Genomic DNA, 23,996 nt, shown 5'->3' with positions numbered 1-23,996 from the left:
CTGCCGGCTACGCGAGAGGAAAGAAGAAGGAACGGAGCGAAATCGGTCTGCGCCGAAGGAGAAAGATAGAAGGGCAACAGAAGCACCTGCGCGTTCCACCTTCGACCACATTCTTTGTGATTTCCTCGAGAAAAATAGCTCTGGAATTCACCGGCGGCTTTCGGACCGCGTATGTATACGCGCCGTTCTAATAACCGTAAAAAGCCGAAAGACCGCGGCGATGAGAAAAAATTCGTCTTACAACCCCCGGAGGGAAATTCCACATCCACCCCAAAACACCTTTAACGATACATCGATGCGTCTACCATCATTTTTCCTCTCAAAAGTTTTTACATCTTTCGTTACGCGATGCATATTATGCTTAAATATTATTTACAGCGGATAAAGTAAGTTGTACAATCGTGCTCGATGCATTTTTCGTGGTGGCGGTCACCGGTGACCTCCGAGGCGCTGTAGACCGTTATTAAACTATCGTGCTCCCGATTTTATCATGATGTTAGCGATACATGGTGTTTAGTGATACGTTCTGACGATGAAGTTTACATTTCTTCAAACAATTGCGTACAGAAAAAAACCTCGTAAGGCGATTTTACAAAGTGTGCTATGAAAGAAAAGATTCAAAGCAGCTAGGGAGAATAAATGCAAAGAATTGTACTAGAAAAATTTATCAGCACCGATATTTACCCTAATTATGTATTTTTACTGTTGGTCGCGTCGCCGGTCACCGGTGACCCCCACGGCAGTAAACGTGTTAAGAGGGGATAATTAACAAACTTAAATTTCTGAGGTCAAGGTCATCCAAAGGTCACAATATAGTAGGTCAAATTCGTATTTTCATCAACAACTCCGTCGAGTCAAAGTGATCTGAATTTTTCTTTTTATCGAAAAGAAATCTGAATTTTGTTATATCGTGATTCGTAGCCGACTAAACACTGATCAATTTTCGTTGGGCGCACGTTTTTTCGAATTGTCGGAAATGCCTAAAAAATCGTGGCAACAGTTACGTGCCACACCTATCGTACTTTAATTTATGTAATTTTATTCATCGAACTGGTCTTCATTGCATTCGACAACCATTTTGCAATGTATATTTAGATCCTGAATACCATTTATGTAAAATTTGTCTGTTTCAATTAAAAGGAAATATATTCTTTCGAGCCTGTCCATTGCATTTTTTCTGCGAACTAAAATTATCGATATTTCGGAAATAAATTACGTCAATTATTTTGGAAAACGACGTTTCGAGATAGAGCACGGTCAGTTTCAAAGTTCCACAACGTCCCGAATTTTACGAATTTCATCGCAATCTTTCCAAGGCGACGCTTTAAAAAGACACGAAGGAAAATCGACCTCTGCGTCTACCATCGAACTAGGCAGATTCCTTAACGAGAAAAAGAATTCTCGCGCGTCATTGTCATCGGGTTTGCAATTACTCAAACGCGACGAATGACACGAATGTGAAACTCCGTGTCTCTTGCGACTCCGAGAGTCGTCGCGGGAAAATATAACGCAATATGGTTGGTACTTGTGTCGATGCAATATGGGTCGGACCGAGTACTTTTCGAGCTTGCTTACGCGTGTTGGGCACGATTGGTACACCGCTTCCACGAAACCATCGTCGGATTGGAACTTTAAGTGGATCCTAGAGAAATGATGGATTCCAGGCTAGGCTGCTCGTAAACTCGAGATGAGCCTTCTATGCGCCTCTACTTATCGTTAGGACAGTATCGCTATTGTGCCTGGAAATTATAAAAATGAGGACGGAAAGCCAACCCGAGACCCGTCGTTCAGACATTCCTAACTGCGCCCAGAACAACATATCCAATCGTGGCTCCTCAAGGTTTCCCACCAATTACCAACTCTGGCTGATTTTGTCAATTTCTCGGTTCCTTCGGCAGGATTCGTACGTGTTCTCTTACAGGAACGTCTCATCGAGGTCTTTTTATTATCTTGTTCCCTCGATCCTCCTCGAAGGACCGTCAAAAAGAAGAAACAGGCAATCACGTAGGAAGACCTATCGTGACATCATCGCGATATTATTCATTACGGTTCTGGTATCGTATAGTTAATCTCGCACACTGTGGTATGCCTAAGCCGTACGTGACACAGGTAGCAGATCTTTCATGGACCAAATTTTCTCTCTTTCTGTTCGTACGGTTCCCTTCTCGACTGTACTGCCGTTGCAATCGAATTGCAAACTCGCAAATCGAATCTCGTAAAAATACCTAATGCTTTTCAGCCGCTCGTGATATAATCCGATAGTCTCACCGAGCTCAATGAAATCATTTTAATGGATAATCTCGTAACAATTTTCAGCAGCTCATCGACTTAATCGCGAATATATCTAAGAATTATTCCGAGGAGCCTTGAGACGATGATTCGATCCACGTATCGAAGTCAGAGCAACTTTGATGGATTGACTCATCTTCGGGAATGTCAAGGGCTACGTGTATTAGGATAAGAAACGATGCATTTATACGGTCTCTCCGTAATGCATCGTCATCGATTGTGTTACGTGTAAATACGAGCCTCTCCGGATTCTTTATTGCGCAAGCGCGCCTCAACATCCGCAACAATTTGACAAACTAATGATAAGATACGCGTGTAATTGGCATAGAAAAATGCAATATCGTCGTTGGTATCGCGTAGCGTGCATTCCCGATGAAACTCCAGCCATTCGAAGCGATTCGTTCGAACTATCGACTTTAATTTTCTCGAAAAGAAAAAAAGAGTCTCGGGTACGAGAAGTATCTACTTCGCGGTTCTTTTTTTTACTTATTTTCAAACGAAAAATAATTTCACGTCCGGTCGGCACGAGTTACGACGCACCCTGGTAATTGTTCGGTATTTAAAAATATACGAGCTGGTTTCGAACGGGTTTGAAAAGTTGAAAGGAAGATTTTGTTGCTACGGCTGAAAATACGACGCTACCATACTAAAGGTCTTTGGACGTCCTCTCGAATGTCGGCTGAAGAGATGCCTGGATATTATTTGCCCTGGCACAACGGCCTCCAACGTAGCCTCGAAAAGTATTTTGCACAGGCGATATTTACGCAGGACAAACATACAAAAGTACAAGGCAGCAGCGAGGGTGCGAGAGATGCAAAGCTAACGTGGCCGGTATGACACGAGGAGTAATAACTTACGATATCGTGAACACTTGGTCACGCACGCTGCATCGTGCGGTTTTACACGAAACGAAAGAAGTATGCATTCCTTTCTTTTTTGCATACCTTCCCCGGTACTTAAAATGAACCGAAGGTGCAACGCAGGGTACACACTTTGTTGTAACATCGATGATGTTTCGACGAAACGACGCGATCGTTCGAAAATAGAATCGTTTACGTTGTTTAAACATAATCGAGCCTTTTTTTAAAACGGTTAAAATTTAACCCGAAGTAACTTTGTTCGTTCGTTTACCCCTCGATGCCGATACACGTGGTTGATCGTATACTTTGAATCTAGCCAGCAACGATCGAACAATTTTGTGAATTATTGTTGACCAAATAATACATACGCTACGTTTATAATATATATTCTACGTTTTTTCTAAAGTAAAGCCAATTGCTCGACAAAATAAGCCATTAAAGAGACGCGTGTTTCTTACGCGATACTGGTAAACAAGCACCAACCTTTGGTCGAAATAATTAGTAACGCAAGAAAAAAGGTTGCAGAGATTGATCGAGGAATATATTTTTCTATATCAAACTGCTTTAAAATGTATAATGCCCGGTGATAGTCGCAGCTACCGTTTCCTACGTATTAACATTCAGCGCGTCGAGCCAAAGTTGAAGAACTGTTCTGCGCCTACAATCAGGCATTTCTGTACTATTACGGTTGCGCATAGTGAATTCCAACGTATCAAAACGATGAGTATTTTAAAAAAAAAAAAAGAAAAAAGTCGTAACGTTGAATATCCCGTCAACAGAATTACAGTTACTAATAAATAATACGCAAAATAGTTTCTGTTATTCAGTAAATATGAAAGAATCGTACATTTTTATGTAACGAATTTCCTGTCGAACCATTTCCTTTACGGCATTTTCATATAGAATACATGGACCGTCTGTATCTGCTAAACTTGACGTAATAAATATACTACTGCAGCATTAAATGTTATTTACTTATGTAAAATTTGCATCAATAGAAAAAAAAAGAGAAATTTAACTTCAACCGTTTTTTAATTAAATGGCGGCATTAATTTGTTGTTATTTCGGTAGCTCTCGACAAACTAAATAATGTTTGCTCGAAGCATTTTGTTCTATTCTGCATAATTAAAAAGTTATAGTGAAAAATAGAAATTTACCTTTCAAATATGTGATTTCAACCTTGTTTATATCTAGGCACGTGCTTGGGAGTACGAAACGATTTCCTCGGACATTTTGTCAACAACGTTGTCGCCATTTTGAAGTTTGAAATTCGGGTGTCGTGAAACTAAAAATTAGGTTTCAGACCCAATTCTAACCTGAAATAGTACGTAAACGCGAGGTGTTTAAATGTTCACCTAAAAGTTGATATTTTTCGTTTTTATGTAATACTTCCAGCGTGTACGAGTACGAATAGGGATACGTGTAAGTATATCGCGTTATTCCGCGGCGATGTAATATCATAGTCTCAAGAATTCGCAAGCCTCCATACTACGAAAATTATTGCCAAAATGTACATACGCTGCTTACCTAATCCCAAAGGTGTATTCGGATGCGGTTCACGTTCCGCAACGAGATTACTTTTTCCAGATATAAATCAAAAGAAGTTAACCTCAACGACACTGGCTACACGCGGTCGAATGCGCGGGTGCCGCGAGTCAGAATGCGCGCATGCGCATCCACTGTGGAATGTGCCCTCTCCCCACGGACAACCTCTTCCCGTCCCGCGGCCAGCGATGGACTCGAGACGCTTCGAAATACTTGGAATATTATTCGAAATTCTGCGTCCTTGAAGAATTCGACAAATTTTTCGACGATGTCTGTAATCTTGAAAATCTCGACGCGCTAAAATCCTTCGAGCAAGCATCGTCGATGGTTACATCACCGTTCGAACGATCAACGAAAATAATGCAATGGCCGTACAACTTTTACACGCGCAGCATTTAATTTCGATACCGTCGCGTATCTAGAATTTTCGAAATTCCGCGAAACCGTTAACCTTAAAATCGTCGTTCTATCGATATAATTTGTCTCTAATTCCGGGCCTCTCGTAGTCGTTAAGATCACGAATCGTTTCGAAAGCGTTTATCGAAATGTTTGTATTTAAATTCGAATAATGCTCGAGACGATACGGAATCCTTATACGATTAAATTGCGAAAAAAGCCTTGGACAGTATTGAATACCCATCACTCCGCGAGACCCGCCCTTCCCCTCCTCCGACCCTCATCCTGCTGTCGACCCTTGCAACCCCTCTTCGTCACACTACAATCGCGCGGCTCATTCCACTCGGCGACGTGCTGTCGTACGGTGGCCGTCGAAATGTGCATACACGGACGCACACGTATTTAAAGGTATACGTCCGCCACGAAGAATTCTTTACGCGCGAATATCGTGCATACGTGTGATTCTCCTCTCAGGAGTAAAAACCGTTCGCAATAATGCTATTACTTCGATTTTTACGAACTTATTCCAACGAACATAGAACGAGAGTTTGGGGTCATTAACACTTATTACCCGGATGAATATTAAAGAAAGACGAGAGGAGACTGCGTTTCGCAAAGCAATTTTTAAGTAATTTGTATCTCCGATGAAATATATTTTTCGTTGTAAAAATGAAAATGTTCACGCATAACGAACTTTAATCGAGTTTAAAGCGACGAGTTGCTAAATACAATCATTGGTTCGACAATGGAATATATTAGAAGCGTAATATAGTAAATACCTCAACTATTCGCACGCTCGCGCGTGAAAAGACTATTCAGCGTTTTTGCGTTACGCGGGTCATCGGCGGAAAGGTTTTCTTATAGACTACTTGGTAAGAAAATTCAATTAGTACCCAGGGAATCGCTACTGTGACTGTACATTTCGAATTCATAAAACTTTAATCAAAAAGCAATCAAGTAATAACGAGTAAAACGTGTATCGCTGTCTGTAGACACTTAAATTTCATTGGCCGTGCTTTTCGTGAAAGAAGTATTAGCTATTTAAATATGCCGCCAATCGGTACGGTCCGGTGGTTGAAGAACATAACCACGAACTCGGATATTAAAATACATCGATTTAATGCGGTAGAAAACCACGCATTCGTTCGGGTAATTCATTCTTACTGCGCGTATACGAAAGATGAAATACAAAAGATGCGTTACCTCTTCTTTACGTCCCCAGTGATTTATCTCGGCGAAAAGAACATCCCGGCGATGCACGTAATCCGGTTAATCCAACGTAACACAAAGAAGCGTGCTTTAGGCGCGCAACAGGTGGTCGTAACGAATAAACACTTTTGAGTAAGGATACTATAAAATACACAGCACAACACAAATCGCACGTTTGCCGCCGCTTACACGAGACTCCGTGATCTCACGTGATCTTGGACGCGGACGAAACGAATTCCTCTTCCTCTCTCTCTCTCTTTCTCTCTCTTTCTTTTTCTCTTTCTCTTTTTGTTTTCTCTCACACGCCGTTCGAAACGCGGTAAAGCCGTTTTCACGGCATCGGGAACGACATTCTTACTCGAAGAAAATTTTCCAGCTTCGCTGGGCAAGCGTGATACATAGAACCTCGCTTTAGAAATTTAGGACACAGTCCTGTGGAACGAGACGTACAAGACCTGAACAAAACACCAGCACAACGTACTGCACCGGCGGCCGGCGAGTGACTGACTAGCGGCACACGCCGGCTTCCCATAGTCGAGGAGCTAACCCAACACACAGCAGAATCAACTTGCACCCCACGAAACTACACGCGAACTGCATCAACTATCGATGAGCACCGATAGCATAATATACGACGATTCGTATCGTTTCGATTGCAAATATTTTTTTTAAATCTTATATGCAGCCACTGAATTGATCGTTGAGTACAACATTTTTTAAAATCATATCTATACAATCATGGATACTTGATAAATTTCATTTGACAATAATACCAAAAAATCTTTTGTTTTAAAATCGAATAGAAATTTTCTAATATTTAGGCTCGAATTTCTTCTTATTTCACATTATGTAATATTATTTCTATTAATAATAGAAAAATACAAATATATTTGCATACTATTATTATAAATGCACAATCTGTTGGTACTCCAATATATTAATATAATGAATAATAATTGACCTTTTCATTTACACGTGTAGCAATTAATATTTTGTGACAAAGTATCGATATCGTTTAATAGATTACGATGTATAAGAAATATACGAATTTATTCTAGTCATGATATTAAACTAATATATTTGTATACACGTATACTTGACTTAAAAGGATATATGTTATGCAGTAGACTTAATAGAACGTTACTCAAATATATATTTTTTTCGTGTAACTGAATTAACGTTCAAGCTTTTTTTAACGGATTCAGAATGAAAAATCAAAATACGCGCGGCATGGTGTTCCTGCATATGGCTGCTACCATCTTACGGTGAAGGCCCTAAGTAAACGGGTTTTACAGGTTGAGAAAGGCAACGTACGTGAGCGGACATAGCGGGCGCCATAGTCAGCGGAACTATCTGCAAAGATCACAGTATGACGTAAACGACGATCTAAACAAGTATCAGCTGTGTAGCAGTCATTGTTCGTATCCGTTTTGGCAGTCGTACAAGAATTCTGTTTTTCTTCGTTTTCTGGTCGTCGGGCAGTAGATCCGACGGAATAAACGGTATACATATTAGTCGGGAAGACAAGTGAAAAAAAAGGGGGGAGGCTACGAGTTTTCCGTAGAACGCAACCGTGGCTGCGTGCGTGCTCCAGCCCCAGCCCCACCAACGATCTTAGGGACAATAATCGTGTGAAAAACGGGGCGGTACGCGCATAAGCCTGGCCTCGAGCGGCGAGTCGGACGACGGTGGACTCGCTCCGCCACCGCGCAAAAGGTCCCGTAGTTCTCTCCCGACTACCCTACGACCAGCGGACGAGCACCACACCGATCCCGAGATGGAAAACTATCGGTAACGCAATCAGGGCCCTAGAACATCGCGAGCGCGTAGTCAACACACGAAGGGGCTTACCCCCTTCGTTATGACGCTCTCACGTATATCTTCTTCCTTCCAGAATCTCAAGACGTATCCACGTCGGATTCCTTTCATATCTGCTGTCTCACAAGCGGTTTTCTTATTTGTTCAAATCATTTCGTCGAATAGTCATAAATCTTTTGTACAAAAGCATAGTGTTTTAAGATTTTTGTAAAAAAGAAGAGATACTTGTGTCAAGATAGAACGTACCAATTAGTATCACGTATGCGTTAATATTATGGATCGATTATTGCCAACCACGGGTAACATTTCCGTGTGCATGACAGCGTAATGCAACAGCAGGCCTCAAATGGTGGCATTTCCTCCGGACTTCAGCAGAATGGGGGTATGGCTGACTCTGGTGGACCCCATGCAAATGGCAACATGATATTGGATTTGGACAGTGACATCAATGGTGTAAACGGCGAAACAAATCAGAACTTGGGACCACCGAAAATAATGGACAAAACTAATCAAGATATTGTGAGACTCATCGGTCAGCATTTGAAGACAGTTGGACTAGAGTATGTACTGTTTTTCGCTTGACCCATACGTGTCTGTAAATTATAGGGGAAAAGGCCATCTTCGTTGGAAAAACAAAAGCATTTAAAGTGTAGTGTGTTTATAATTGATAAATTAATCTTTATGGCTTATAAGCCATTTTATATGTAACGCGTAATGATATAATTACGTTTTGGCCATAATTCTTTTATTTGTATAGATGTTTTTAAGCATTTTCTTTGTTTCTTGTTTCTTGAATTTTCTTTATGCATATGCATTTATCAGAACTATTGTATCGCAACCTATCTGGACTGCATACTGTGTGGTGGGAGAAAGCTAATTATAGAACCTTGAAATATAGTCACTAGTATCTACAAGTTATACTTGCTTTATAATGATGTAGGCAATGAAAAAGGGACATTAGAACTTAGCATACGTATAAATTACTTTTGCAGTAAGGTACATTGTTATAATATTCAATTTAGATGCGGATAACATACTGAGAATATGTAATTATTACCAAGTATAATTTGTTGGTTATCTTAAACTGAATTAAATTGTGCTGACAACAAAAATTAAATAGTTAATATCTTCTTGTTGTAAAAGTTTTATAGTTAATTATAATTGGCAAAATGAAATTTGTACTTTCAGTCGTACAGCAGATCTTCTTATGCAAGAATCAGGTTGTCGTCTAGATCATCCTGCAGCTGCAAAATTTAGACAGCATGTCATGGATGGGGATTGGGCTAAGGCAGAACATGACCTTAACGAACTTAAATCATTTTTAAATGGTGCAAGTCAAAGTCTAGTGGTAAAATTTTTATATTAAAACCTTTCAAATATGATTGAATGTATATATGTAATTCGCGCATATGTATATATTTATATTATATTTATAATTTTTGATTACAGGAAATGAAGTTCTTATTACTAGAACAAAAATACCTAGAATACTTGGAAGAAGGATTAGTATTGGAGGCATTGCAAGTTTTACGCAACGAACTTACACCATTAGGTCATAACACAGGTCGTGTTCATCAGTTATCTGCATTTATGATGTGCAGTGGACGTGATGAATTACAGGTACTAGTATATACATTTTACTAATATTACATCGTAAATACATATATAGCTTAATGTCTGGTATATACTTTATTACATTAGTATTTGATTACAAATGCGTATTCGAAGATTAAAATTTTGTATGCGTATCAAAATGTTTTGAAACTAACCTGCTACTGAAAATTTGATCACTAGCAAATAGACACTTGTTAACAGACACGTGCAGGCTGGGATGGCAAAGGTGCAACATCGAGAGCTGCTCTAATGGACAGACTACAGAAATATCTACCACCCTCTATTATGTTACCACCACGTCGCCTTCACTCTTTATTATGCCAAGCTGTGGAGATGCAAAATCAGCAGTGCACATACCATGTAACGCATACTCAGGTACTTAATTAATTTTGTTAAATTGATAGTAAACGATAATGCATTAATATTTATGGCTTTTTATCTTTTAAATCACTTTAAATAAAGAATATTATCCAACAGGCTATAATATCTTCAACTTCATTACTATTTCTTTAATTATTTTATTATTTTATACCGATGCAATTATAATTAATTTCTATTGTAAATTAGACAAGTTTAGAAAATGTGTCGCTGCTTGTGGACCACAGCTGCAGCAAAGAACAATTCCCGTGCCATACTATACAGGTGCTCAATAATCACTGTGATGAAGTGTGGTATTGTAAATTCTCACCAGATGGTCTTAAACTAGCTACAGGTTCTAAGGATATGACTGTCATTATTTGGGATGTTGATCCAGTAAGTAAATCGTTAAACGTAATAAAGTAATAACATTTCACGATTTGAATTACGATTTTCTTCTAATGAAAATAGGAAACGTTGAGAGTAACTCATAGAAAAACACTAGAGGGTCATACTTATGGGGTGGCACTGATTGCTTGGAGCCCCGATAGCAGCCTTCTAATTGCTTGTGGACCCGAAGATTGTCCAGAGCTTTGGCTTTGGAGTATTGATCCACCCGATTATGAACTACGCGCGACAGTAACTCAAAGTACCGATGATTCGCTTACTGCTTGCGCCTGGTATCCAGATTCGCGCAAATTTGTAGCTGGAGGACTTCGTGGACAGTTCTATCAATTTGTAACATATCAATTAAATTTATCATATAATGAACTTCGTTTGTTTAACAAAAGAAACTTTAAGCCTCAAATAAATAAACATTTTTTAGGATTTAGAAGGTAATGTGTCAGAGTCTTGGGAAGGAGTTAGAGTAAAATGCTTGTGGTGCAAAAGTGATGGGAAAACTGTTTTGGCTGCTGATTCGCATCATCGAATTAGGGGATATAATTTTGACAATTTTTGTGACTTTACAATGTAAAATTATAGCTATTATTATTAAAAGTAGTATAATGTCTGAATTTTCTATTCATCGAGATATTCATTTAATATTACAGATTACAAGAAGATCATCCAGTAATGTCATTTAGTGTAAATAAAACAGACCGACTTGCACTTCTCAATGTGGCTAATCAGGGTGTACATCTTTGGGATTTACAAGATAGATGTTTAGTAAGGCGTTTCCAAGGTGTTACTCAAGGACATTTTACAATTCATAGTTGTTTTGGCGGTGTAAATCAAGATTTCATTGCATCTGGTAGCGAAGGTATCCTGAATTAATTAATGTATCATGAAATTATAGATGACGTGTAACCGCATTAGTATATGGTAAGATATATTTTTTTCTTTACATTATAGACACTAAGGTGTACGTGTGGCATATCAAAAGGGAACATCCTATAGCAACTCTAACAGGACATAGTAGAACAGTAAATTGTGTTTCATGGAATCCGGTATACCATCAAATGATGGCTTCTGTATCAGATGATTGTACAGTAAGAATATGGGGACCTAGATCGTCTTCTCCAGAAAAGGCTGAAAGTGACAAGACTGGTAAGTTCATTTGAGTTAGTTCTTTGTCTAAATTGTGTGAAATATAGTTGTATGATCCTGATTATAGTAGTACCACGTTAAAACAAATTCAAAGTATTAAAATGTCTGCAGAAAAATATTGTTGAGTGTATCAAAAATATGCTTTGCATACTCGAAATTCGCACAGATAGAAATTAATAATATTTTGTAATGGAATAAGCGTAGATCCGCGTGTTAATAAAAATATGAATTATCAATAAAGTTTTGATAATTGATATATGCAAATTATCTTTAAATTTTAGTACCATTAGAGAGCAACTCCTCAAATGGTAGTGGATGGCATGAAATGGTATCGTAGCGAACTACAGTGCATCAGTGTTCCCATGACCTCATGGTGTTCAAAAGACTGTCATATTGATCATCATACTGACTCTTTCCTGCCCCCAGCAGCTATCTTTTTATGCCTCATTACTGTAAGTCTGGTTAAACGACTACATACTACTGAAAGTCAATGAGGGATATGTTAGCATTAATTGCTAACCGGTTAAAAAAAAAACTAACAATCAGACGTTATTTGAAAACCTATTTCTTTCTGATAAACGGATTTTATATGAAACCATATAATCCGTTCGCCTGTTAAAATTGAATTTGAATGATTTACTGATGTGAGCTAACGATTAAAAGCAAAAATAACATAATCTGTTGACTAGTCTAGGTTATGGCAGAATAAAAATTCAACAAATTCCGTCTTAGCATTAATATAAAAAGAAAAAAATGAATGTGCATTAATATGAACATTACAGAAAGCAAAATTTGTGGTTTTACAAAATTATAATAGAAAATTTGTTTTGACAAGAAATATGTCAAATTTAACCTTTCTAAAAATAAAATGTTGTAAATAACAATTTCGTGCTTGATGAATTTCTATTCATTTTTTTATCGTTAATAAAGGTGATACTTACTCTCATTTTTCATCGCGTATGTAACTGCCATCTTGTATACAAATGATACTGTATGTTTCAAATTGTATGGAGATGTCTTGAAATATGGTAAAAAAGTGTAGAAGTAATATAAATATTCTATGAAACAAAATTTTATTTCAGTAGAATAATTTGCAGTGAAGGACAACCGAGGTAAATTGTGATCATTGAAAATATCTGAACTGTTTTATGAGACATACAGTTTAGTTTAAGGCTAACAGAGAACTAAAGATCTTGATGATTTTATTATAGAAAGAAATAAACTGACTCTGATATTTGAACATCAATACTGAAATTAGTACCTTTATTCAATACTGTGATTTTATATTGAGATATACTCATTTGGTGTCAAAAATTTATAAATATTACATTTGCCTTAAAATTGCCACGCGTGTAAAAACTTTAAAATAGTATCAATAGGCTATATAGATTTTAAATATTTATTTTAAAGCATTGGTTACTTCGTATAAATCAAATATCTTTATACATTGCATTTCCTTTATTCCCATTATTACCAAGTGATATGAATTGTCATTTATGATATAATATTTTGAAATCATAAATCAAATGTGCATACATTCTGTGAATAGTTCATAATTTGAACGTATACAGGGTGTTCGGTAACTGGTGGTATAAGCGAAAAGGGGTTGATTCTACATGAAAAAATAAGTCTAAAATATAGAATAATAATTTTTCATGCGAGGCTTTGTTTTCGAGAAAATCGACTTTGAATTTTTTCGAAAACAAAGTTTCACATGAAAAATTTTTATTCCATATTTTAGACTTACTTTTTCATGTAGAATCACCCCTTTTTCGCTTGTACCACCAGTTACCGATCACCCTGTATAATATTACAGCATTTTGTCATGCTGTATTTATTACATTTATGCGATGTGTATATTATATTTATGTTCTAATCATATCACGTCATTATAAACAGTAGCAGTCTAATTTTCTTAAATTAATCGGCAAACGTTAATCACAAAAATGCATGGATATGAGGAAAGAAATAATAAATGAATAAATTACATTTCTCGTATTGAATAACACAATAACATCTCAAAATATTATCATAAATAAGGAAATAAGAATGCTAAACTATTACCTAAGGTTTTTAAATCTGGTAATGAACGATTAAAAAACAAACTGGAGATCTCACAATATCAGAAGCTGTAGAGTATATGTGTACAAATACTTTCAAAAAATAAAAAAAAATAAAAATAAAAATAAAAAAAATATATAATACTATAAATACATTTACATAAAACGAAAATGTCTGTAGTTTATGCCCCTAAAATTATAGTGAGATAATATGATGTCAATCACTATTATCATTTGCATTTACCTCTGGTGCCTTAGCACTTTATAATCTAAAATTTTCCAGCATTTTTTCATAATTTGAATTCATATTCAATTAACAACTTGACGTAGTTCACAATACAACAAACGATAAATAATAAATTCTATCAGAATAATATACTTAAATGGCATTCAAGTTCCACGTGTATCGTCATGGTTAACTTTCCAGTGATACTTTTCGTTTCAGTCGTATGTAATATTGAGAACATAATGCTAATTGTTGGTTTGTGATTAAGTACGTTTATATTTGTTGGCGGAGCATAGAAAAGCAATAAGAAAAAGTCTTAGAAGTCTTCTTTTTTATAAGATTAATATAATACAATAACTTGAGATACAAAGGATACCATGTTTGACAAAATAAATATAGAAATTTGCATTAAATATTAATCATTTAAATTATTTTATGTAAATAAGGGGCGAAAATATTTCATATAAATCTGCAAATTAAAGGAAAGTAATTTTATAATTAATTTATAAAAAAAAAGTATGAAATAAATAATTCAAATAAAATAACTACTTTTTAAACAGTATTATATGTTGAATCATGATAAACGATTTTTAAATAATTTTGGACCAGTTATATCAATGTTTTTAAAAAGTATAATGAAGAATAATAATATCAGGCTATAATGAAAGTTCTATCCATTTTGAATATTTATTCACAACTTTTCTCACTGTAACAATTGGATTTGTAATAAATTGTAATCTTCAATATAGCTTAACATTATGTTCACTTAATTCATCTTTAAAATTAAAGTCAGAAATTTTAAAACTTACGAGGACGTAATGCATAAGCAATACTTAGAAAAAATTGTTATATAAAGTTTTCCAACAAACGCTTTGTTACAGAGTCATGAACAAACATTGTATGAGCGAAATATGTAATAGTATATTTTTCATAACAGTACACAGAAGGTCGTCTGTGTTTATCTGTTCTGCATAATTGCATATTTTTATCATCTGGTAACAATTACGTATCGTTAGTAATTAATATAATAAAAAATAATTAATCCGTCGCATAAACTGTACACAAAATGAATATCAAACATACTCCTCGTTAGAAAATATTCTTAACATTTTGACATAAGATGTAAGTTTACTTAATATTATAGTTGAAGACTAACTGCTAGTAAAAATATTAGAATATGTAAGGATATTAGAGGATAATGAAACTGCACAAACATAATCGACCTTCTGTGTGTTGCAATGGAAAATGCGTTATTACCTATTTTATATGTACGATATTTATTTATAACTCTGTAACAAAGTATTTATTGCCAAACTAATATAATATTTTTCTCTTATTTTTGCCCATAGATTAAATCTTCGCAGTTTGTCGGGAGAAATCCGGGACACACCCTGTATATTCTGTGAGGTTTCTCATTGTTATATTTACATTGGAATCTCAATGAAACTCATTCATCATGACCTGGCAAATATGCTCTTTTATGAAATCTTGGAAATGAATAGAACTTTTATTACAACTTGATATTTAGACATTAAAGAACAATATATTTTCACATAACAATTTGTGTTTTCACAGTGCAATTGAAATGTCTATTAAAGAAACAAATATAATTAGGTTGTAATAATATGATTCAGCTTTATCAAGAAAATATAACTTGTTTAAGAACTTTTATGTATATTATTATTATTATTATTATTATTATTAATAATATTATTATTATACTATATATTACTTTCTTAATTTGTTAGGTTTTACATTATTATTTCATATGTACATAAAATGATAAATATATGGTTTTATGAAAAGAACTGCCGTTTGTTACAATAGCAATGTGTGTTTGTTCTTAAAATATCTACTTTAGATACTTCATATTAAAATTGCGTAACATTAGGTACTAGTGGTATCATTTAAGACCAATAATGCATGAGCTAATTGCTTGTGTTACTCATAATTTATATAAAATATTTTAAACGAACTATAAAAAAGTCAGCCAAATGCGTGAATAAGTAGTTACGTTTATGTATAGTACATGTAACGATGAACATTTCCTATTTTTCATAAATGAGAATATACTTCGTAACTTTTTAAAATATAGCCTATGTTATTTAACATGTTATTTTAGTAAGGCACCGCTTGTATTATTGCAGATTAAAAGATTGTAATAAATTTAATAATAGATTGATGTAGTAACTGAAATTAAATCGTATTAAAATTAAACAAACTTTTGATACAAAATTTATGCTTGACTTTGAACATTTAATATATTAAATTAAGTAAGGAAATAGTGTCATTTCTTGTACAGATCAAAAGAAAAATTATTTTGGTGGTATTCTTTTATTGTTGCGTATGTAATGAATGCTACTCACAGAACAGTCTTAATGTTGCTTTAAAAACACGTTCTCTACTTGTATATTTTATCTGTGCTTACTTATGTATGAAAGGCTGTGTAATAAATATTCTTCTACAATCTTTAATTTAGACTATTTCCATAGGTACAAGGGCCTGCACTTTTTCCAAAAATTTGTACACTATTAAATTAGTACAGTTATACACATATAAGATTATGCTATAAAAAGAGTTTATTACGATACCTAATTTCACCCTTATAGTATGTGAGACGAGTATTAAATAACATCTTACACGATATTAGACTTTAAAATATTGTATATATTAACAATTCATCACAATAAACTATGATAAAAAGAGGGCCTAACTAAGGCTTGATGAATTTATTTTACTTGCTGTTAATGATTAGTTATTACAATTTTTTATATTAGTTAATACAAATTATAACTATACCTATATATTGCGTATTGTTTTCTGTTAAATACTTTAGAATCAATTTCATTCATAAATCAAATATATTTTTAAGATCGATCTGCTTGTACGATTCGTACAAAACTGTGCAACTTTAAATTTACCGCCGTTCTTATCGGAAGTTTATATCGAACAGATTGCTATACTTTCGAGTTCGAGAGTTTGCGCAACGCGAGTGAGCCGGGTAAGAATCCTACCGTAAGATTGCGCTATCCCTTCCTATCCTATCGCACTTGATCTCGATATCTCGAGAAGCACATTATTCTTTACGGTATTGATAATTTCCATTTTAGGAAATCTTGTTATTAGCTAGTATGCTTTCCAAAACACCAAAACCGATATTTTCGATCTCTAGGGGCATCAGGACTTTGATAATTTCCGAGATTGCATTTGTTACCGGAACAATTATAGGCTGGTGTTGCATGGATAGATCTCAAAGTAAGTCGTATATCATCTTTTGCGAGTCCTTTATGTTTTAGGTTAATTCCGCTCGTGTTCATATTCCTGTATTATAATCGTGCTTTTACAATAACATATTATCAGATGCATCGATTAGTTAATTGAAAAATATAAAGTTAGCGAATAACGATAATTAAAGTTTTTCGCGATTTATTGAAATTACGTTTAAACTGTCCAAATAATATAGTTCACTGCGAATAAGTCTTTTGTAAAATGTTCAACAAAATTTTGATATAAATATCGATAAACGATAGATTGCAGATATTTTTTTTATCGAAAGCTACCGTCCCTGCTAGAGCTGTATTATACCGTCAGTGAACAAGGGCCTGGAAATAGTAACGTAAGATTGTATGATTTGCAAACTTGGGAAACACGAAATGAACAGTAGATCTTCATGGAGTTCGTGAGATATTTAGTGTTTTTAAGAGGAAGTAATGGTTCTAAACATTGTTTTCTACACATTCATTCTTTTAAAAGAAAAGACGTGCTAAAGGTATGTATATATTTGATCGTAAATGTACTTTTATGTATTAAGACGTGAATCTACAAACAAAAATTGTTGTTCCCGAATATTTATAAAAACGCAGTGCAATATATATTATATATATAATATGTTATGGATATAATGAACAATCTCGTAAATTTTACTTATATGTCAGGTTATAACATAAGTTACAACAATACTACAGTATCTGCAATAATATATGTTATTTAAAATTTTGTTAATTTTTCACATATGGCCAGCATCGACGAATGATTTATTTCTTTTTAATTTAACCATTAAAATCTCATAAATTGAATTTCAAGTTTGTAAGCTCATTGAAGAATTCATTAGTGCTAAACAAATGTGTTGCATCATTCGACATCTCTTGACAAGTTAACTACAAAACAAACGAATTTTTCTCTGTTGAATAACTTCAAGCAATGAATTCGACAAAAGTTTACTGTAAAAGTATGGTCAAGTTGAAATAAAAAAATATTTTCTTGAACTTGCACAATTTTATGTCCGAATAAACATTCTAAACTTTTAAATGGTTTCAGTGGTTTTTATCTCATTTCTGGTATAAATGTTTTTACATTTTTATATTTAGTGCATGAAATAATGTAGAAAAATGTTGAAAAAATTAATTTTTTTGATACTCGTTATATGGAATAAATTTGTCAAATTTTTTATATTCCTATATGATAACAGTATATTTATATTTAAAACAGAAATATAATCAACAGTTTTTGTTCACATTTTCGTGTTGTAAATACTTATTGCAATTTTGTTCAATACCTTACGCACTTGTATTTTTCAGTCTTTGTATAGGACATCTTCAAATATAAACAAACAAAAAAATCATTTGAGTATATTAAAACAAAACACTTCAGAAAATCAATCTATGTTAGTGACAAATAGCAAGTATATCAAGTTAAATTCTGTCCAGAATATAACCTTTGTTGAAAAATAGCATTTAAACAGCAATATGGACTCTGCCACTCTCATAGAAGGAAGTTTATCGGAACGCATTACCAAAAGGGATCGTGAAAGGAAAAATATCATCGAGAGACGGAAAGAAGAACGACAATCGTTGGCTGTTGAAGCTGAACAAAGTAGTTATTTTAAAGACACTTTCTATTCAACGTGCAAGAAGATCAAAGAAATGTTAGACGATGCACCTAGTGCTCCCACATCGACTCTTCCTGGAATATTTGATAAAACAAACAAGGAAATTCAAACACTTAAGACTTATTTGTCGCAATCAAAAATGTTTTTAAAAGTTTACGATATTAGAAGAGCACAGGAACATTTACAATTATTAGAAAATGAAGCTTCCGATCTGGAACTAAAGTTACTACCCAAGAAGAAATTTGGTTTTAAAAATCGAAGGGTTGTAAAAAAGACCTCGGACAAGACACACGATATGACGGATGGTTTGAAAGATTTGAAAATATCAGAAGGAATTGTGAATGGTTCTACAAAACAAAATCACAAACTATCAAGTAAATATGGAGACAGTGCGTGTATGATATTAGGGAAAGTTGACGAACAGCTAATTTTGGATGCTGAAAATGTGAATAAAAATGATATTCTACTTTCTGATCTAATTCGTTGTACAGTGCGAATTTATGGCACACCTAGTACATTGCACATGATAAACTTAAAGCAGTGTACTGTATTGGTTGGGCCGGTAACATCATCTGTATTTATCCATGATTGTAGCGAATGTGTATTTGCTTTTGCTTGTCAACAGCTTCGATTACACTCTTCGACAGATTGTACTATTTATTTACACGTTACTAGTAGGTCAATCATAGAAGATTGTACAAAGATACGCGTAGCGCCTTATAATTGGTCTTATGAAGATCAAGCAAATCATTTCAATCTAGCTGGTCTCGATCCAAAAATAAACAATTGGAATTGTATCGATGATTTCAATTGGTTATCCAATGAAAAACATTCTCCAAACTGGTGCATTCTCGAGCCGGAATCACGTGTAAAAAATTGGGATTAATAGGTATAACAAAAATAAACTATGAAATGTGAAATTCGATTTTTAAAATACCATTTTTTTTAAAGTTAAATACTTATTTTGTTATGTAAATTATTTATGTCTATACTTCGCTTTTTCACAGACATTACACTATGTAAGTGTTTTATATGCTTACAGAATATTTAATAAAATTACTGTTTATGAATTATATATATTTTTATAATACATGCATCATACTCTATAAAAATTATGCATAAACTTGAATTTATTCAACTTTAGTGAAATTTTTAAAAACACGTGTAATTGCTTTATTAGGTTAATATGTAAGGTATACGATTTAATTGCCGAATGAGTGAATATACGTATAATCATCTAACCAAGTTTCGATCAATGTAACGAAAAATTATATCGAGTATCGATTATTGCAAACTCGGACTGGATTAGGTTTTGAGTTTCATAACCTAATTTTACTTTTTATTAATTTTTTTTTACTGCATGTATTCATTTGTTACGTACAGTAGAAAATGAAAACAAGTGGCCGATAAAGGCAGTACGATTGCTGATGGTATTTATATTACATTTTATATGAAGAATGAAGAATTAGAGCATCGAAAAAATATATAATAGATCATAAATGAAATTCAGACATAGACGAGGTATAAAATAGACGTGTCGAGCAATGCTGTTTCGTATCGTAAAGATTATCAGTTCAGACTGGAATATGATTTCTAGACTCTCAGTATTTAGAATTCAAATTAAATATTTAAAAAAACAGTATTTCGAAAACAATCGAAATCAGTTAACACTAGCGGTTTAATCATTAAAATGGAAGTGGAAATTTATTTGTTTATTTCTCTTTTAAACTTATTCGTAATGTAATGATACTTATTTAATAAATAATGATCGATTAATATTTTTAAACGAGTGAAACATTAATAGATACAATACCAAATTTAAAATATACAAATAGATTTGTTTTTATTCAAACTTAATTTATATTTACAATGTTTTAATACATATATTCATACTCTTTGATTGAAAAAATGATAAATGATGTCATTTCATATATTTTTATGAAGTAATCAAAATTTCGTCTATCCTTTGTCTGTATTACGAATACATGAAGTAGTCAAACATAATTTACTTTAAGAGATGCTATCATTTGATGTACCGATTCAATTAATTCAATTCTATTTCTTGTGGTTCTTGGTCATCGCTAGATTCTTGCATCCTTTCTTCTTGTTCTGGAGCTTCTTCTACTTTATTCCTTTCTTTAAGTCCAGCAGCAGGTGATCTTACAAGAGATAAATCACGTTGAACTTCTTTAATGTCTCTTTCTCTTTCTAATTCGCGTCCTTTTCGTAACCGCTGCATTACGTGTAAATTCTGTCTCCTCTGTCTTATTGTTTCTACTTTCTTCATCGCATCGACAGTCTTAGTCCATAATTCTCTATTATATTTGACAGGAATGTTCCTTCTTCGCTCAAATTCAAAAGATGGGTCTATCGCTAATTCTTTACCAACTGTTTTCCTATATGCTTTGGTCCATTTGACTTTTCTTGGATTTTTCTTTTTCTTAAATGCTGCATGACATTTTGCGCGACAAAATCTGAATATCTATTGCAAATAAAATTTATGATACAAGTTAGAAAATTATAAAATATATATTAGTCACATAAAAGTTAATTTAACCCTTTGATGAATATTACTATAGAATAACAAATATTTCATCGAAATATAAAAAGACAAGTTAAAGTATAAATAACATTTTACACAGTACCACCGATATAACTATCAACAAATTTACTTGTCAAAGGCTTAAATATATAACCTAATGCACACGTTTTGAAACAGAATTGTTTTTACATTATTTCACTTAAAATATCCACGTACAACGCGTTTAATAAAATTCTGACCTTGCAATCATTTCTAACAAATTGAATTCCGTGTCCCGGATAAATCCGGGAAGAACAAAAATAACACGTTTCTATACGCATGTTACACAAGGTTATGAAAACTCTGGGTGAAATTGGTAAACGATGGCAGAAAACATATTTATAATCAGAATACGGAAGTACTGATTGAAAGCAGCGCCACCAGTGAAATATTTTCCAAACTATAATGAAAATTTATAAAAAAAAACTTCATGGAACGTGCTTCAATTTTGAAGAATATTTATTTATAGCTTATGTTACGTAAGAAAACTTTATTACAAATATAGAATAATTTATATTATCACTTTATTTTGTGCAAGTTACTGCACTACTGAAGTTGGCACACGATTAGGTGCAATTTAAATTTAAATACTAATTAACTAAAACTGAAACTTTAACATTCCATCGTTACAATTTTATCTACAATGTGGGCCACTTATTTCTGGTAAAAATGAAATGAAATTAACGAATTTGTAATTAATGCGTAATTCATGTAAATCACAGCTATGATTCATGTTACGATGTTTCATAATATGCATTTTTCAACTACTGAAATTTGGAAATTGTCCAATTAATGAGCACTTTGCACATTATTGTGCAACATCTATTGAACCTTATGAACGTTGCATCGCAGAGCCATCTGACAATGTATGTCTTCGAATTTTAGTCGGTGCCCGAAAGGATAGCCCGTTTGTTCTTACGTGCGCAGTTTAGTAAAAATGAACGTGGTAGCAAAGTCGACGAATCTGTCGCCGATTTTAAAATCGGCGACGACTGTTGTTTCAAATGGAGTACGTCCAACAGCTGCAACTGGTACTACTTTGAGAACAAAAATTGTCATTAAGCCTATCGTCAATCGAATGGTTGAACCTAGTATGACCGAATGCCTTTTAACTAGGCCTGTACGTGTAAGCACAGGAATTACAGGTTCGAAACCTTTTCTTAAACATCGTTTTATCGGTTTATGTATTTGTTTCAACTAAATGCGATTTTCTATATTTGGATTATGTAATCGTACCGTGTACATAGTGCATGGTTTGCAGACCACTGTACTACCAATCGAGCCTACTGTACAATAAATCTGTTGTAAAACTTTAACGATTGCAATTTTATCTTTTTTGTTTTCTATTTTTTATTCATTATAAAAAACTGTATTAAACTGTTTGATTGACGAGCAAATCTTATTACAAGAATGGAATATATTTTCATTGCATTATTGTGTTTTCATAGGGAGCACGCAAGTATTGCAAAAGAGATTGGCACATACCGATATTCAATGGCCAGACTTTTCATCGTATCGTAGGGATTCTGTACAAGACCCGACAAAAAGATCCAAAAAATCTGCAGACGAACGAAAAACATTCTCATATGTCATAGCTGCTGGTAACTAGAATTTTTTTGCCTCTTTGTTTCTATGTTTTTTAAGATCGTACAATGACAAATTTTTATTTATTACATAGCTGCTGGAGCTGGCACCCTTTATGGGGCTAAAGGAATTGTACATAGCTTGGTTAGTTCTTTGGCTGCTTCTGCGGATGTACTAGCCATGTCAAAAATAGAAGTTAATCTTAACAATATTCCTGAGGGAAAGAGTGCTGTTTTCAAGTGGCGTGGAAAGCCTTTGTTTGTACGACACAGGCAAGTATTTAGATACAGTGGAATTTGATCAGTATTGCTTGTAAATGTATTCAATTATAATTATTATTTTATAATAATGATAGACCAGCAAGCGAGATCAGCAAAGAAGCAAATGTTGATATTTCAAGTTTACGAGACCCAGAGGCAGATCTGGATCGTGTAAAGCGACCAGAATGGTTAATTGTAGTAGGTGTATGTACACACTTAGGATGCGTCCCAATTGCCAATTCTGGTGATTTTGGTGGATACTATTGTCCTTGTCACGGTTCTCACTATGATGCCAGTGGGAGAATCAGAAAAGGGCCTGCACCTTTAAACCTTGAAGTCCCGGAATACGAATTCCTCGAAGATAATTTACTAGTTGTTGGTTAATTTATTAATATTCGTAGTCACGTGATAATTCTATTTATACTAAAATATTTTATTCGCGGAGTTGATTATGAATTATAAATACAAATGGGATGTATTTCCCATATTCCAAATTAACGAGATATCGAAGTATTACGAACATGGTCAAAAGCTGTATAGAGAATTAAAATAAAGCTTAACCGAAATAGAACCAGCCCATTTAATTTATTTATATGGACCATAATGATTGGCGCATGTACAGAAATAAAAAGTAACAGATCCATATTTCCACACCAGTGGAGAAAATTGAACAGGCAATTTCAGACAAATGTTTTTCATTAGCTTTTACACGAAATTTAATATTTCAAAAAAATATAATAGCATAACGTTATCAGTTCTGT

The 23,996-nt window shown here is 34.0% G+C and overlaps 5 protein-coding genes across 8 annotated transcripts in view; 3 read left to right on the top strand and 2 right to left on the bottom strand.

Annotated features, from left to right (window-relative positions):
- The window catches only part of LOC122404924 (protein expanded-like), a 94,331-nt gene extending 87,550 nt beyond the window's left edge, over positions 1–6,781 (bottom strand). Inside the window, exon 1 of the mRNA XM_043409315.1 lies at positions 6,294–6,781. The gene's annotated coding sequence lies outside the window, so the exon portion shown is untranslated. The remainder of the gene's footprint in view (positions 1–6,293) is intronic.
- Positions 6,782–7,678: 897 nt separating this feature from the next.
- Positions 7,679–15,518, top strand: LOC122404940 (WD repeat-containing protein 26). Its single transcript, XM_043409347.1, has 12 exons — positions 7,679–8,090; positions 8,441–8,677; positions 9,306–9,465; positions 9,567–9,737; positions 9,933–10,106; positions 10,299–10,484; positions 10,560–10,826; positions 10,915–11,060; positions 11,141–11,349; positions 11,442–11,636; positions 11,918–12,088; positions 15,272–15,518. Exons 1-11 carry the CDS (start codon positions 8,077–8,079, stop codon positions 11,971–11,973), a joined length of 1,815 nt encoding a protein of 604 aa, XP_043265282.1. The 5' UTR covers positions 7,679–8,076; the 3' UTR covers positions 11,974–12,088; positions 15,272–15,518.
- A 1,456-nt stretch (positions 15,519–16,974) lies between these two features.
- LOC122404625 (tubulin-specific chaperone C) lies at positions 16,975–19,811 on the top strand. 3 transcript variants are annotated; one of them, XM_043408758.1, is made up of 3 exons: positions 16,975–17,177; positions 17,479–17,691; positions 18,653–19,811. In XM_043408758.1, exons 2-3 carry the CDS (start codon positions 17,593–17,595, stop codon positions 19,694–19,696), a joined length of 1,143 nt encoding a protein of 380 aa, XP_043264693.1. In that variant the 5' UTR covers positions 16,975–17,177; positions 17,479–17,592; the 3' UTR covers positions 19,697–19,811. The 3 variants fall into 3 exon arrangements, with proteins under 3 accessions (XP_043264693.1, XP_043264692.1, XP_043264694.1); XM_043408757.1 differs by having other exon boundaries at positions 17,453–17,691; XM_043408759.1 differs by having other exon boundaries at positions 17,453–17,691; positions 18,500–19,811.
- Positions 19,812–20,739: 928 nt separating this feature from the next.
- On the bottom strand, positions 20,740–21,759 carry LOC122404946 (probable ribosome biogenesis protein RLP24). Its single transcript, XM_043409355.1, has 2 exons — positions 21,592–21,759; positions 20,740–21,292 (listed from the first exon to the last, which is right to left on the bottom strand). Exons 1-2 carry the CDS (start codon positions 21,670–21,672, stop codon positions 20,855–20,857), a joined length of 519 nt encoding a protein of 172 aa, XP_043265290.1. The 5' UTR covers positions 21,673–21,759; the 3' UTR covers positions 20,740–20,854.
- Positions 21,760–22,238: 479 nt separating this feature from the next.
- LOC122404945 (cytochrome b-c1 complex subunit Rieske, mitochondrial) lies at positions 22,239–23,824 on the top strand. 2 transcript variants are annotated; one of them, XM_043409353.1, is made up of 4 exons: positions 22,239–22,536; positions 22,840–22,992; positions 23,070–23,247; positions 23,331–23,824. In XM_043409353.1, exons 1-4 carry the CDS (start codon positions 22,329–22,331, stop codon positions 23,617–23,619), a joined length of 828 nt encoding a protein of 275 aa, XP_043265288.1. In that variant the 5' UTR covers positions 22,239–22,328; the 3' UTR covers positions 23,620–23,824. The 2 variants fall into 2 exon arrangements, with proteins under 2 accessions (XP_043265288.1, XP_043265289.1); XM_043409354.1 differs by having other exon boundaries at positions 22,240–22,422.
- Positions 23,825–23,996: the final 172 nt, after the last annotated feature.

Source organism: Colletes gigas, unplaced genomic scaffold (genome assembly GCF_013123115.1).
Source record: "Colletes gigas isolate AHSC1104 unplaced genomic scaffold, ASM1312311v1 Colletes_gigas_Sc00003, whole genome shotgun sequence".
Classification (NCBI taxonomy): domain Eukaryota; kingdom Metazoa; phylum Arthropoda; class Insecta; order Hymenoptera; family Colletidae; genus Colletes; species Colletes gigas.
Note: the sequence above shows the minus strand (reverse complement) of the source record. Positions and strands in the feature narration are given on the sequence as shown.